Source organism: Eschrichtius robustus, chromosome 6, assembly GCF_028021215.1.
Source record: "Eschrichtius robustus isolate mEscRob2 chromosome 6, mEscRob2.pri, whole genome shotgun sequence".
NCBI lineage: Eukaryota > Metazoa > Chordata > Mammalia > Artiodactyla > Eschrichtiidae > Eschrichtius > Eschrichtius robustus.
This window is the reverse complement of record NC_090829.1, coordinates 68,196,727-68,213,925: the sequence shown is the minus strand read 5'-3', so window position 1 is coordinate 68,213,925 and position 17,199 is coordinate 68,196,727. Positions and strand designations below refer to the sequence as shown.

At 37.0% G+C, this 17,199-nt stretch overlaps 1 protein-coding gene across 4 annotated transcripts in view; it reads right to left on the bottom strand.

Moving 5' to 3' along the window:
- Positions 1-16,937, bottom strand: part of TP63 (tumor protein p63) — a 220,281-nt gene extending 203,344 nt beyond the window's left edge. For all 4 annotated transcript variants that reach the window (XM_068545458.1, XM_068545459.1, XM_068545460.1 and 1 more), the window contains exon 1: positions 16,876-16,937. In XM_068545458.1, the coding sequence (XP_068401559.1) occupies positions 16,876-16,937 (62 nt within the window). The remainder of the gene's footprint in view (positions 1-16,875) is intronic.
- Positions 16,938-17,199: the final 262 nt, after the last annotated feature.

Here is a 17,199-nt window from a genome sequence, read left to right as displayed (position 1 = left end):
CTGGCTCCCTATCTTCAGCTTCTTTATCTATAAAATGTAACTAATAATAGCTCTGTGGCTCAAATGCTATATGTGAAAGGGTTTTACATAATAAAACCCTGAAAAATTATGAGAGATTTGGACAAACAAGATATCCAGGCTTACAAACAGGATAAGCGGCAAAGTTTAGTGAGAAGCACACTGAATTCTGAACGTGAAGTGCTGACTAAGTCCCAACTCTCCCACTCACCAGCTCTGTGACTTTGGGTCACCACCCTTTTAAGCCTCATATCCCTGATGAAAGAAAAAGCTCTTTTTTTCAATCAGATTTTTTCAGTCATTTTAAAGAAGTTGTACCTTAGTCATCAGGGAAAGCATCAGTGACTAAGGATTTTTTAATTAACTGCTTCTCCATAATTTATTCAATTAACAAGTTATTCACTGAGCATCCATATGTGCCAGGCTCTTTTCTAAGCGTTTGGGATAAATCAGGGTATAAAGCAGACAAATATCCGCATGGAGCTTACCTTCCACTGTGGAGAGACAGGTAAGAAACAATAAACATAAGTAAATGAAGTAGTATTTTGGAAGGTGATGTGTATTATACGGACAAAATAACATAGTAAGGAACTGGGGATTGGAAAAGTGGAAGGGGAAGGGGGTGAGGTTGCAGTTAAATAAGAGGCCATGACATCTGAGCACGCACTGCCATTGAAAGACTTTCTCTCCTCCTCCTCCTTCCTCTTTTATTTTTTTGCTCAAAAATTTGATACTATAAATATATTTTGCTTAAAATTATAGAAAATATGTACTCCCACTGAAGTAGCAGATTATAATAATAAACCTTTGAAGAAATATTATTGTAAAAACGTTTGAAATTAGTTAGTTAATCTTTTCATGCAGAAATCTGTAAGCTTCTTACAAAATGCAGTTGATCTCATAGGGTTTCTTAATACGATTTCTTTAAAAGAAGCAAAATTTTCATTGCAAATGAAATAAATAGTAATATCTTTAAAACTCATGCATATTCTATAGTCCACTTGTTTTGAAACTCATGAATTTTAGTGCTAACTTTTCTATTCTTGGAAACTGCTAAAGCAAGGGGGTTAGTGGAGGAAAGGTAGAAAGGCAGAGGCTTTTTTTATGTATATAAGACAATGTCCCATCCTTTGGGTTTTGCCTTCCTAGGAGGGCTGCGTGCACAATGACCAGACAACCATACCTCGTAGGATCAGGAAAATGGCAAAAGGGATAGTCGGCTTCCTGAGAACAACCACGTAGAGTTTGAAATGGCTTTCTAGGCAAACACAAACAATTGATCCCCTCCATCAGCCCTCTGGATTGTAGTGTGTGACTAGAAAAGCCACCAGAGGAAGACCTGTTGAGTTGGGCACTCTAAGAGGGAGATAGTTGGAACTAGTTTATGGGTCATATTTAATGACCTTGGTGAACTGTTCATCACAGAACTGAGACATACGAAGCAGTCATTGTTTTAGCACAGATATTCACTATGTTAGAAATTTTTAATGCCCCAATAAAGACCTAAATTTTAGGGCATGACTAATTAAGAAAAAGTCCAAAATGACAGAATAGTCATTTTTAGCCTAAAATCTTAAACTGAAGAACCACATCATGATTTGGGTTCCTATCTGGTTACAGCGACCCTCCTCCCTGAGTATAAAAAACCTGTATATCCACCTGCAACCTGGCATAGAACATTGGTGTCTATTTGTTGGTGCTTCTGGAGTTCTTGGAAGTGACAAAGTGTGACACAAATGCTATTATTTATAGTCTGTCCCTGTTCAATGAAAAGAATCCATGGGCTGCTGCTGCCAAGAGCAGCATTAGTTACCCAGCCTGACAATTTCATTTCAGGGTTCTCGTTGTTGAGACTGAACAGAGTTCTTTAGGCAATGAAAACCATAGCCCTCCCTTATGACTAGCGAAGCTTGTTTCAGACCCAAGTTGCCTCTGGTTTCTAGTAGTGTCTGCACTGCACACATTCTCATATGGTTTGACATGACAACCAAAGCCATTTTGTCAGGGAATAGATTATAGGTGTGGCCAGCCACCACCTCTAGTCTCAAACCCAATTCATTTGCCTTCTTCACTTTTTTCAACTTTTTTTTCCCTAAGATTTATTTCTGTTGTTATATGGATATGAATTCCAATAGGTCAGGTCCCTGCCTGCCTTGTATCTCCTATTTGGTCCTTTACTTGATCTGAAACAATGTATCAAGTAAGGGAAAGGTAGATAAAGAGTGAGGGAGAGAGAACAAAAACATAAAAATGTAGAACAAAAACATTCTAACTGAATTAAACAATTATTGAATACCTACTATGTTCAGGACTCAATATTAGACACGGTATATATTCAGAAATAGTTAAGAGCTTAGTTTTTTAAGTAAATACATAGAAATACCTTTACAGAAATATAAATAAAGTTCTATGGCATATGAGAAAAGAAATATAACACATTATTTGCAATGATAAGCAAAAGCATTATTCACTCAGCCATTCACTTCTTCGTTTATTATGCATTTGTGAAGCACCTGCTATATACACTCAAGGAATATCAAAATAAACAAGACAGTCCCACCACTTGAAAGTTGTATAAGTAGGTTCTCAAAATTCAGTGTGATCAGAAACCTCTAAAGAGTGTGTTAAAATACAGATTGCTGGACCACAACTCCAGGTTTTTTTTTTGATTCCGTAGGGCTCAGATGGGGCCTGAGAATCAGCATTTCTACCTTGTTCTTGGGTGCTGCTATTACTGTGATCTCAGGATTATACCTGGAGGACTACTGGGCTAAAGCAGTGCTTCTCAAATTTAGTGTCCATGAATCCCTTTGAGTTCTTGTTAAGATGTAAATTCTCATTTAGTAGGACTGATGCAGGACCCCAGATTCTGTAATATTCCATGTACTTCGCTTTGAGTAGTGAGGGTTTAGTATGTGGACAGAAACTTGTAAGGAAACATGCACAAAAGACTCATGAAATAAACAGTAATTAAGACAAACCTTGAAGAAGGGATGGGGTTTTTGCAGGGGGCCTGTGAGAGTGTGCACACAGAACAGGTTCAGGGCAGGCTGGGGGTGTGAGAGAGGGAAAGGGACAATCGATTTTGATCAGAAATGGAAGTGTGAGGTGGTATGATTTGGGACTGGAATAACTTCCAGTAATGAGGAAGTCCAGGACATGGTTATATGGGAAGTAACTGGAACAGAGCAGAAATGGGAGCTCCTTGAGTTAAGGAAGCCAAGGAAATATGAGACTACTTTATAGGAAGGACATCAAAAGGATACTGAAGTTCCCAAAGAGCTGGCAGAAGTAAAGAAGAAAATGGAGCCAAGTTACTGAGGAGAAGCTCCTAAAGTCAGTCAGTGCATTGTCATGAAGTTCAGTAAATCACTTTGACGGAAGAGGTTTCAGAAGACATGAAATTAATGAGTGATGGTGGGTAAACAATGATCTGAAAACAGCAGTGCTGAACATGAAATATGTTAGGTCCATCTCTTGGCCCTCTGAATAAAAAGGCTTTGCTTCTACTGAAGAACAATGGGTAATATGGGCATTTTCAGAGAAAGAACAGCTTTCACTTAAGACGAGCTAGCAGAGGAGTACAAGGAACAAAAGGTCAAGGTGGTGGCAAGTCAAAATACCACACTGGAAAAAATGTCACATGGGTAGTGGAAATGGGATAAAAGCTGAATTAATTTGGATAGAGTTGAGAGAATGTGGAAGAGGATTCTATTTACGTCACCAAATTTCATAACAGAAATTAGGGAATGAGGGATTTGTGAATTATTAACAGCAATGGGGGAGCAAAAGTAGTGATTCAAAATAAGCAACAACAGTTAGAAAACAATTAAAAGTGAGTTTTTGAAGTAAGAGGTCCCGAGCTCCCAAAGTGGGCAATTCCAAGTTTTCAAAGTTGAATCCTTGTGTATAACGTCCTAGTTAGGATGGCTGAAACTCATTTATATCCAGAGACAGAATAGATTGTTTTCAAAATTGTTCCTGGGTTGTTTTAATGGTAAAAATTATCCTTGATAACATTTCTTCTCTTTAGATTCAAACCATTTTTCTAGAATGTTAAATAATTAATTTTTAGGGTCTCTAAGCATTAAAACAAACAAATAAAAACAAAAACAAACAAATAAAAACTAAGGACAAAAATCATCCCTACATAGACTCTACTGAGAGTTAATTAAGGTATGACCATAAAAAAATAATGTTATAGAAATCAGGATCCTACTCATCTCCACCAGTGTCCAGCTATTTTAACCTGGGCAGATTACACAGCCTCTCTGTGCCTCAATGTCTTCATCTGTAGAATAAGGATAAGAGCTACTGCCTATACAGCACTTACTATGTGCCAGTTGCTGTCTTTAAGTCCTTTGTACAATTAACTCATTTAATTCTCAAAGCCACTCACTCAGGTAGGTGGACTATCATCATGCATGAGAAAACAAACACAGAGATTAAGTTAGAAGATCTAACAACTGGCAGAGAATTTGAACCAAGGCACCCTGGTCACAAAAACCAGTCTCTTAAACATTATACCACTGTCTCTTGGTTAGTAATAGATAATACTAGTAAATACCTCTTAAGGTGATTTGAGAATTAAATGTGTAAAATTAAATATGTAAAGTGCATAGAACAGTTTCTGACACATAATAAGAATTCAATAAATGCTAGATATTTAGTGGCTTATGTCTCATCCTCATTTTCTAAAAATACAGGATCAGAAGTTGAGATCTTAGAAAATTAGTAATTGTGTTTTCTGTAGTTATCCTAGTTAATAATAAAAAAAGTGCTAATTAAAACCATATGTCATCTACTAAATTAGCAAAATTTTAAAATAATATCTAAAACTGGAACTCTTAGGCAAAATTTATTGGCATACCCTTTTAATGAACAATGTTTTCCAGAAACTTGAATAAGTATATACACTTTTATTTGCTAACCCTCCTACTTCTTAGCTGGCAGCATATTCTGGGGGAAACAGAAAAGACTTTAGATCAGGTCGTCCTGGTTTCAAATTCTGACTCAGGTAAAAATGAAAATACAAAGAGTTCCTTCCACATACTAGTTAAGTCATCTTGGTTCAGCTAGTCATTTCTCTGAGCATAATTTTCTCATCTGCAAACTGGGCATATTACGTAGCTAAGAAAAAGCAGATTACATGAAATAACAAGGGTAAATTACACAGCAATTTGTATATATTGAACATGTATTAGTTGCTTTCTTTAAATATTTGGTTCATGAAATGAACCCAAGAAAATAACTCAAAAAAGGTGGCTATATACTATTTTTAATTTATAATAACCAACCTAAATATTCAATAAGGGAAATAAATGTATTAAGTTGCATTGATATGATGAAATCCTTATGTGGTAACTTATCATAAATATAAACTATATGACAAATGGAAAGGTCTTATGTAATTTATTTAATAGAATATTGAAATTATTTTATGATTACAATTTATATATAAAAATTATGGAGCTAGAAGACGACATGGAAAACAACTGTTTTACTAGATTTGATTTTTGGCTTCTACTATTGTTGAGAACATATCATTTCTCTAATAATTTTTGATATCATTAATATCAAGTCACAAGTACTTTTATCTATTTCATCTGAGAATATCTAAAGTGCTCTGACATTTATGTTTCGACCTGAGCTTCAAAGATCCTTCTTTAACTTGCACTTAATTCAGATGTTGCTAGAAGATCTGCTATAGCAAAAACCAGTACTTAAAAACTTTGAATTTTTAAATTTCTTATCATATATTCATTTAATAAATATTTACTGAACATTATTGAATAATTTTGTAGCTTCCAATAAGCTTGGACTATTTAAGCCTTTATCATTTCCTTTTTTCTATTCCTCCTTGTCACCCCAACAAACAATATCTATCAGTTTATTTAAATATTTGCTAACTTACAAAACTTCTTTAAAATTTGCTTAGCCACTCAGATAAACTAGATATCAATACTAAAAAACATTTTTAAATAAAATCCAGAAGTTATATATTTCGTCAGTTTTTTGGTGTTTTTATTTTTGATATGTGGCTGTCATAATTTCTCTCACAAAATGTCCCAATTTTACTTTTGCAGAGCAAAGCTTGAACTAGTTTTTAACAAACTGTTTTGTGATATTTTTAGCTTTTTCAGGAATATTCTATATTCCCAAGAAGCAAAGATATACAGAGCTTCTATGAAAGAGAGAAAGAAGAAAGGGCGGAGAAAAGTAGAGAGGGAAAATATTCAAGATTTGGAAGTAAAACTGTATATACGTTTTATGTAGGAAGATAAGGTGGGTCCTCAAATGTCAGATAGAAGGGCAAGTAGTGCTTTCATAGACAAGCCTTTCACTCAGTGAAGACATGATTCAACATAAGATTCTATAAAGTGTGCCACATTCACACCAGTGCTAATGTGAAGAGAAGTCATCCAGTGAGATCTCTTCACTAAGCTTGAAATAGTCATTAAAGCCACATCAGCCTCTACAGGATACTAAAAAATAGCTTATGCAGGTGCATAGATATATCGCATTAGATTGAGATGCTGACTTTTGATTGCTCATAATTTAGTTTGAAAATCCTGTCAAGAAGAAAGTTTTTCATTCATTGCCTGAGATAAAAGTGTTCAAAAGAAAAATAAAATGGAGACATACATCTTATTAGCACTTTTTACTTAAGGGAGGTTGCAATGAAAAAAGTTGGAAGAAAGTGAGTTTTCCCATGGAAAGCTTCAATAAATTATTTAGGTAGTTAAGAAGTAAATGACACTACTAAGTTCAAGCACAAAAATGGAAACACTGACTCTGAAAAGAAAAAGAAAAGCTAATGCTGAATTTCAAATAAAATATCTAAAGCTTGATATTTTTAAGGAAGCTCTAAAAATTGACCACCCTGATGAAATGTCAGGATATGACTAGGGGATAAGTTAATACAATCAACATGGGGGATAAGTTAAATACAATCAACAAACTTAAGACATGACACACAACTTTAGAGGCAGAAGTCTCTATTGCAGTGTTACCCCTATCATAAATTTGTATGTATTCTATTATTTATTTCAATCTACATCACCATCTGTAAAAAAAGATTACCTTAAAAATCTACTCTAGGGCTTCCATGGTGGTGCAGTGGTTGAGAGTCCGCCTGCCAACGCAGGGGACACGGGTTCGAGCCCTGGTCCGGGAAGATGCCACATGCTGCCGAGCAACTAAACCCGTGAGCCACAACTACTGAGCCCGCGTGCCACAACTACTGAAGCCCACACGCCTAGGGCCTGTGCTCTTCAGCAAGAGAAGCCACCGCAATGAGAAGCCCGTGAACTGCAACAAAGAGTAGCCCCCACTCGCCACAACTAGAGAAAGCCCGTGTGCAGCAACGAAGACCCAATGCAGCCGAAAGTAAATAAATTAAAAAAAAAAAAAATCTACTCTAGGTAACCATGTGGCTGATTAAATTATCACACTAGCTTCCAATTTTGTACTTCTTTTTTTTTAAATTTTATTTATTTATTTATTTTTGGCTGCGTTGGGTCTTCGTTGCTGCGCAAGGGCTTTCTCTAGCTGTGGCGAGCGGGGGGCTACTCTTCGTTGCAGAGCGCAGGCTTCTCATTGTGGTGGCTTCTCCTGTTGTGGAGCATGGGCTCCAGGCGTGCGGGCCCCAGTAGTTGTGGCTTGTGGGCTCAGCAGCCGTGGCTCGCGGGCTCCAGAGTGCAGCCTCAGCAGCTGTGGCGCACAGGCCTAGCTGCTCCACGGCATGTGGGATCCTCCCGGACCAGGGCTTGAACCCGTGTCCCCTGCAATGGCAGGCAGACTCCCAATCACTGCGCCACCAAGGAAGTCCCCAATTTTGTACTTCTTGGCTCAAAATGCTTTATCAGTCTTATTATTATAATGCTGGTATTGCCCTCAATTATGAGAGAGCTGCACGAGTTCATGGAAAGTGCGAATGGGTGCTGTTCAACTTGACAAATTAAGTTTGTTCATTTGAAACAAAAAAAGATGCGAGAAATTTTAAAGTGGCAAGGAGATTTTCAGCCCTCATAATTCTTCTTCTAAACTTAATTATTTCATTCTGAACTTGAAAGAGTCTAATTCATAATAAAAAGAGTCAGATGTAAGTGGAGAATGGAAGGCAAACGATAAGAATAGAGTGAAAATTCTCTCCCTCTAAATTATCCCCCAAATATTATGGCTTAAGGTAAAACAGAAATGTTAATAACTGTCATTTCCCAAAACTTGACAAACCAAAAAGTACGCACCACCCCATGTCCATGTCTCATCCTATTTTAAATGGAACAAAGTGACTTTCAGAGGCTGGGGAGTGCATAATTACATAGGCTGGAGTCTTTGGACTTTGATCATAATTATAGTGCTTTATCCATCCATCATTTGTTGCTTGAGGAGTATTCCTTGGTGAGTTCTTTAAAGGAGATAGAAACCCTGTCAGGACAAATTTGAGCTACAAAACAGCTAATCAAAAACTTGGCTCTCTTGACTTGAAACAGATTGAAAATTGCCACTTTAATCTCACAATCCATTTGGCTTTTAAGTAAAGTGAAAACATGAAGTCTGTCTTTGGAAAGGCATGTGGTCTCTGCTGTTCATACCATTGGGGGTACCTTTTTACGAGCTTCAACTGGGACATTGGGTCCAAGTTGTCTCACTGTCTCAAAACTGGGTGTGCATACAAACAAATCATCTGGTGTGCTTGATACAAATGCTGCTTCTGCATTCCTTCCCCTCACCCTCAATTTCTCAGAGGGAGGCATCAGTGTAATTTAAACCTAAAATTAACTGGGAAACTTATACCAGCAGAAGGCCTACAGCTGTTTTTTCCCAAGAGTGGTCTGAGACGTACATGAATCAAAATTGTTTGTTTTTGTTTACAATGCAATTCCGAGGCTCCACCTGGACTTATCAAGTCATAGTCTCAGGGTATCGATGTAACAGCTCTCTGAATTCCTGACAGCATCAGAAGTGAATGTGTATATTACTGTATTTTCCTGAATCTGAAATTGAGCATCACAGTTTCAGTTACCTCCTAAGAGTCAAATGTATTTCCCTATGAAGCATTTTGAGAAACCTTAACAGATGCTACTAACCAAAGTCACCCTTCAAACTTGCTGCCTTCAGAGTGGGTGCTTTGCACTTGCAGTCCCCGGTCTGCACATCCAGGGCCTTCTACCCTTCCTTGCACCTCACTGTAGTGTTTCTTCTTTTTTTTTTTTTTAACATCTTTATTGGAGTATAATTGCTTTACAACGGTGTGTTAGTTTCTGCTTTATAACAAAGTGAATCAGTTATACATATACATATATCCCCATATCTCTTCCCTCTTGTGTCTCCCTCCCTCCCACACTCCCTATCCCACCCCTCTAGGTGGTCACAAAGCACCTAGCTGATCTCCCTGTGCTATGCGGCTGCTTCCCACTAGCTATCTATTTTACATTTGCTAGTGTATATATGTCCATGCCACTCTCTCACTTTGTCCCAGCTTACCCTTCCCCCTCCCCATGTCCTCAAGTGCATTCTCTAGTAGGTCTGTGTCTTTATTCCTGTCTTGCCCCTAGGTTCATGACCATTTTTTTTTTTGATTCTATATATATGTGTTAGCATATGATATTTGTTTCTCTCTTTCTGACTTACTTCACTCTGTATGACAGACTCTAGGTCCATCCACCTCACTACAAGTAACTCAGTTTCGTTTCTTTTTTTATGGCTAAGTAATATTCCATTGTATATATGTGCCCCATCTTCTTTATCCATTCATCTGTCGATGGACACTTACGTTGCTTCCATGTCCTGGCTATTGTAAATAGACTTGCAATGAACATTGTGGTACCTGACTCTTTTTTAATTATGGTTTTCTCTGGGTAAATGCCCAGTAGTGGGATTACTGGGTCATATGGTGGTTCTGTTTTTAGTTTTTTAAGGAACCTCCATAATGTTCTCCATAGTGGCTGTATCAATTTACATTCCCACCAACAGTGCAAGAGGGTTCCCTTTTCTCCACACCCTCTCCAGCATTTATTGTTTGTAGACTTTTTGATGATGGCCATTCTGACTGGTGTGAGGTGATACCTCATTGTAGTTTTGATTTGCATTTCTCTAATAATTAATGATGTTGAGCATTCTTTCATGTGTTTGTTGGCAATCTATACCTAGGAATAAACCTAGCTAAGGAGACAAAAGACCTGTATGCAGAAAATTATAAGACACTGATGAGAGAAATTAAAGATGATACAAATAGGTGGAGAGATATACCATGTTCTTGGATTGGAAGAATCAACATTGTGAAAATGACTATACTACCCAAAGCAATCTACAGATTGAATGCAATCCCTATCAAACTATCAATGGCATTTTTCACAGAACTAGAACAAAAAATTTCACAATGTGTATGGAAACACAAAAGACCTCGAATAGCCAAAACCATCTTGAGAAAGAAAAACGGAGCTGGAGGAATCAGGCTCCCTGACTTTAGACTATACTACAAAGCTACAGTAATCAAGACAGTATGGTGCTGGCACAAAAACAGAAATATAGATCAATGGAACAGGATAGAAAGCCCAGACATAAACCCACGCACATATGGTCACCTTATCTTTGATAAAGGAGGCAAGAATGTACAATGGAGAAAAGACAGCCTCTTCAATAAGTGGTGCTGGGAAAACTGGACAGTTACATGTAAAAGAATGAAATTAGAACACTCTCTAACACCATACACAAAAATAAACTCAAAATGGATTAAAGACCTAAATGTAAGGCCAGACACTATCCAACTCTTAGAGGAAAACATAGGCAGAACACTCTATGACATAAATTATAGCAAGATCCTTTTTGACCCACCTCCTAGAGAAATAGAAATAAAAACAAAAATAAACAAATGGGACCTAATGAAACTTAAAAGCTTTTGCACAGCAAAGGAAACCATAAACAAGACAAAAAGACAACCCTCAGAATGGGAGAAAATATTTGCAAATGAAGCAACTGACAAAGGATTAATCTCCAAAATTTACAAACAGCTCATGCAGCTCAAAATAAAAAAAAACAAACAACCCAATCGAAAAATGGGCAGAAGACCGAAATAGACATTTCACTGTAGTATTTCTATGTGTGAAGTTCTTCTTTGGATTCCCTGAGGTCTAGGATGGTATCTTACTCATACCTTCTATCTTCCCCACTCAGCACCAAGAAAATAAATAAGCTCATGGAATACTTTAGTTAAACAAACAAATCAAAACAAAGTTTTAGTTTCCATACCTACAATTTGAGGATAAAAATCCGTTACGTGGTGAATTCGTTTCCTATTGCTGCTGTAACAAGTTACCACAAACTTGTGGCTTAAACCAACCCAGATATATTATCTCACAGTTCTGTAGGTTGGAAGCCTGATACAGATCTCACCGGGCTGAAATCAAGGTGTTGGCAGGACTGTGTTCCTCCTGGTGGCTGTAAAGGAAAATGTGCTTCCTTGTCTTTTCCAGCTTCGAGAGACAGCCAGCCTTCCTTGGCTCCTGATCCTCTTCTATGTTCAAAATCTGTTGAGTCTTTTCTCACCTCACATCACTTTTATTCTTTCTCTACCTCCCACTTCCACTTAAGGACTCTTACGATTACACTGGGTTCCACATGGATAGTCCAAGATAATCTACCTATTTTAAGGTCGGCTGATTAGCAGCTTTCATTCCATCTGCAACCTAATACCCCTTTGCTGTGTAAGTTAACATATTCACAGGTTTTGGGCATTAGGACGTGGCTATCTCTGGAGGGCATTATTTTGCTTACCACACCTGCCCCAGTGGATCAGCTATGTAATGTGTTGAATAACACTTTGTTAATCATAAAGTTCTATACAGACCTAATAACATGTTATGTTCTGTGGTAGAAACAGCATTGAACAGGGAAGAGACTTGAATTCTAGACTTGGTTCTGCTACTATTTTTGTGTGTGTGATTTTGGGCAAATCACTTAACCTCTCTAAGGTTTTAGATTTCTCAATTCTAAAGCAGAAGAATTGAGACAAGACAAGATCATGTCAAGACTGATAATCATCTTTGTGCTTAATTTAAAGATGATATAGAGCAAAATGGAACTTAAGGTATGCCTCCATGAGGACACAATTGTTGCTGGGAAGGAATCTCCAGTTCACTGTTGTGCCATACCCACAAGAGTAGAGCTAAGCAATACCCTAAGGGGATGCATTTCAGACTTTGGTTGGGTTAATATTTAATTCTCAATGTCTTAGTTGTGAACAGTTGGCCAGAAGTTGTTATCCCTACTTACCTCATGAGGAAACTTTGATTTAGATAGCTTAAGTGATTTTATGAAGGTCACATAATCAATGAGTGGTGGAGTTACGACTATTGGATAACAGTCTTTTGACAAGTCCTATGTGCCCTCAGCCGACACACTTCCCTGCCTCTCTGCCATTTAAATGCACTCACAGCTCAGGAGCGGCATACAGAATTATAATACATCATACTTTTGGCTAACTACAGTGGGTCATAAAGGTCTTTTGACATGTATTCTTGTGAAAATTATAAGGGTTGGAGGCAGATTTTTCTTGACTACAACTGGTGGCTACATTAGTCCCTGCTGATAAACTGTACCTTTGTATTTCTTTATGAACCAGCTCTTCCTGTCCTCTTCCTTGCTTCTTTTCAAGTACTGACCTAACAACCTACACAGACTGCAGCATGTCGGCTCATTCCTTTCAGTCAGACAGAGAAACTTAGTGATTCTGGAGCTAGCTAAAATTAATGGTTTCGCCTTATTAAAAACTGGTCTGCTCATTGAAATGGATGGATACATCCTTAATTGGCATCAGCAATTATATTATTAAATGTTATATCAATTTTTGAAGTTTCCGTGTGCACGTAAACAACACTATGGGCACCTTTTTCATGTTTTTTTCTACTGGGTATGATCCTGGGAGGAAGAAGAGCGTTTGAAAAAAGAGCAGATGGAGATAGTTTAATAAAGGGACTATTGATCAAGGGAGAAGAGATATGGTATGGCTTTTTGGAGCTAGCAGTGTCTACAAATGGTTACCACTCCCATGCTCGAAGGAAAAGGAGAGGAGAGAGCAGTTACTCAAACTCAAGACGTCCGGAACTGTGGTAAGAGCCCCTACAGGACCTGCAGCCTTTAGTAGAAAACCTAGCAGAACAGCAGGGAAACATATACCCCAAATTCACTCTCCTCCTGCCCTTCGATCTCCTGCTAGAGGTGCCCACTGGTTGAACCCAAGAGGAAACCAGAGGAGAAAGGAACTGTCAATGCAATCTTCATAAGTCAGCTTCCTGGGATTCAGAACAAGAAGGATGTAGGGTGGATGTGGAGAAGCAAGTGGAAGACACTCAACACAGAACTACATCTGTCTTTATGCGATTGCATTTGACAAATAAAATGATCCTCCATTGTAAGTTCACTGTCACCCACGCCCCTCCTCCACTTTTTGGGATATATTTAGAAAATACAGTTAATAAAGTTGACCTTTAAGCTAGTAAAGCATAAAATTCACAATCAATGTGTAATTTACAAAGGAAATACTTCTTACTCATCCATACAGTACTTTAACAGTTCAAGCTTCTTTTGAGTAGAGGGTGACTGAGAAAAATAACTCAAAATCATTTTACAAGTGGTTCAAATAGTAATATGTTTTACTTTCTCTTATTTTTAGTCCTCAGCTATCACAGTGTTTCAGAATTTAATCTGGATTCCTTTTTATCGTTTTAACTGGTTTATTTTCAAGATGATATTTGGAGGAATTTAATCTGTCTCTTAGAATTACTTGGTTAAAGAGATTTATGTTAAAAACTAGGTGGCAATTCTAAAAACTAAAGGGTGCAAGAAGACCCAAAATTATAGCCCAAACCATAAATTAACAAAAGTTTAACTTGTAAAATGCTAAATTTTGGATTCATTTTGAATATTTACTAACAAAAAGTAAACAGAACTCATTGTATATGGTTTTAATTTATAAGGAAACTGTATCTTACCCTTTGGCTCTTATTTATTGATTTTGCATAATTTCATCTACTTTTGTTAAAATTAAGTTAGCAATAAAATGACAAAACTTGTGATTTGTCCACCTTCTCTTCTTCTTGTAATGGTCAATAGCATCAAAGGGGAAATCTAAGCTCTATAGTTTAAGTACTGTTTTGATTTTCAGAAAAGTTTTTGTAAAGACTAGAGTAAATTAGCATCCACATCAGAGCACAACTAAATACATAATGTGTCAATATGTTCAGGTGCAAAGGAAAAAATAACAGAGGGTGAAATCTCAATTTTGACTGAGAGAATGATTACCATCATACTTTGAAATGTATATTAAAATTGGCTTTTGGGGAATGGCATTAACATTCAGTAGTAAATGATAATAGCAGCTCTCATTTATTCTATTTTTTGATAAAAAGACATTTATGCATTAAGGTAGCTTAGAGTTAAAAATAACAAGAAATCCTGTTCTTTCCTTTTTTGAAAATTCTCTTTTATAATCTCTTTCTAAAGACAAGGTCAGGAAAAAGACAAATTTAACTATGTAGATGACTATGATTATGGAATGATTAAATTTGGTCTTACTTAAAATAGATTTTGTAAACTGAGAACTGCAAGGGTTGTCTGCTTAGAAAAACCAGCTCAAACTCATTCACTCCTTAGGCATCAAAGAGAATATTGTTTGATTCTTGCTTCGACAATATATAGTATTATAGATTTCTTATAGTGATATCCCACTTATTCATTCATTCATTTATTCACTAAGTAGTCTAGACAGAAAAATGGTAGTAATTCAGTCCTTGAAATATCTGACAAAGCAGTTAAAATACATGAGGCAAATATATGTTATTAAATATATAAGTACTATAAAGTAAAATAAATAAACATTACAGCTATATCTTACTCATTTTTGTATTTCCAGTGCCTTGAACAGAGTAGATGCTCGGCAACAAATATTTTTCTTTCGTTTACTTGGGGATTAAGTTTCTATTACAAATGGAAAGTACATAATCTTGCCTAAAACAATTTATTTGGCAAATAAATATTCCCTGACCACCCTGCACCACCATCTCACAGCTCCCCAACATGTCCCCCCTTCCCCAAAAGTGACATTCACCAAGATTAAGGTTCAGGGATTCAGGAAAATTTAAAATATTTTTAAAGTACTATTATTATTTTAAATTTTACAATCTGACAAAAACTGAGGTGATATTTGCTCCACGAATTAACCGGTTTCCGGGACACTCCGAAAAGCAATTTCCTCATGTATTTGTATTTACAGGCTTCCCTCATCAATCACTAGAAATACCTCTGGACAGAGGTGTACATGATTGACATGCGGGTTGCTAGTCAATAGAAAAAAATTTCTTCCAGAGCTGAGAGAAACATGCACCTACTTTAAGAAAGACGCCATCAAGGGAAGCATTATACAGCAAATGTTTCATCACAATTATCCTCTTAGAAATATTATTTCAAAGATTTTATTGAAGTAGAAAATTTTGAGGCTGGATAAAACTTTGAGAACTAGAAAATCTTTAGTGTTTTGTTTTTTACCCACCGACTCCCCAACTCCAACGAAATCTTATGTAAGAACGTGAACTCCAGAGCCATTCATTTTTGCTACTATTGTTCATGGCACACAGCAAGGCAGGAATCAAATCACCATTCACATTTCCCATTTCAACCTGGAGGACCACAAACTTGCTTCCTCTCTCTCTTTCCTTTTTCTTCCTTTCTTTTCTTACTTTGTCAACCATTCCATTTACATTTCTCTCTTACTTTTGCTCTTCTGCTGTCTTACACAGCCCACCAAACATCTCACAGGAAAAGAAGCTACATCTATATAGCCCAAATTGATGTTTACATGGTGACAAATCTTATTAATGAAAAAAGATCACACAGTTTCCTTAACTGCCTGAGCAATGTGACCGTGAGTCCTGGCCAGAGAGCCCACTAGACTGCTGGGATGAGGCTCTAATAGGCACCATCGTGAATGACAAGTTAACTCCTGTGGAACCACACCGTTTTCAGCAATCAGAGGACCTCCCTCATTAGTCTCAGAAAGTAAAGTATGAAATTCCAACATCAAATCTCATGCTGTTAAATTAACAACATCACACTGCTACATACGACTTGAATATCTCCCATAACTTTATGACTGGAAAAACACTGTTCAGATTTCATTTACCAGTTTAAAAATAGCAAACTCTAATTTGAAACACACACACACACACACACACACACACACACACAGACATCGTGCATGCTCACTAGTATTCCCTCTTAGTGCTAGGCAAACGTTCCTTCCTATAAACAGAAATAAAATTGAGTATAACTGTTAAGTTTTAAAAGTCAGATTTGTCAAAAGATGATGTTTGTTACGAAACAAATCAAGAATAAAATATGCCACAGAGCCAAAATGACAAGCCACAATCTGTTTGGTATAACAATGGCTATTTATCTATTTTTAAGGTATAAATCAAAATTATTCTGTGTTTCTTTTGACTTGAAGATCATCCACAGACTATTCTATTCCTGTCCAATGAAATGTCTTCTTCTTGGGTTGGTGAGTGCTGATCTAGGCAAATAACAGATTTTAAACATCTTAAAATGGTGTGCCCATTTTTTAAGAAACCATGGGAAGATGGTCTACAATCTTCATTACTTTGTACATCCAGATAAGAACTAAAAAAAGAAAACTAGAAGAGATGCCCACAGACCACTTTAAGTCCACAGAAAGTGCAAAATAATATCACTGTGCTCATAAACAAAGAGAGGCTGCTCTTTGTACACAGCAGAAACACTCATCATACACAAGGCACTCCAGTTAAGTTTTGATAGAAGTTACGTCACGTTTAAACTCACCGCTGGATGTAAGGGTCGGGACAGTACTGTAGGGTGGCACACCGTGAAGTTTCAAAATTCATTTCCTTCTACTCTCTTTGATATCAACAAATGGAGAACAGTATTATAACATATACACATATACCTGTGTATACATAGATATAAAGCCAGAGGGCTAAAAGCAATAGGGTCAAATGCTATCAGACATAGAAGGGTAGACGCTTCCCCCCTTCACACACATTTGCAAAGAGGCGGAGCGTTTCTTGATTTGAGCCAATGAGATTCATCAAGGGACTAAAACATCAGAAACAGTCGAATCTTACCAGCTGGGCATCCTCTCTAAAG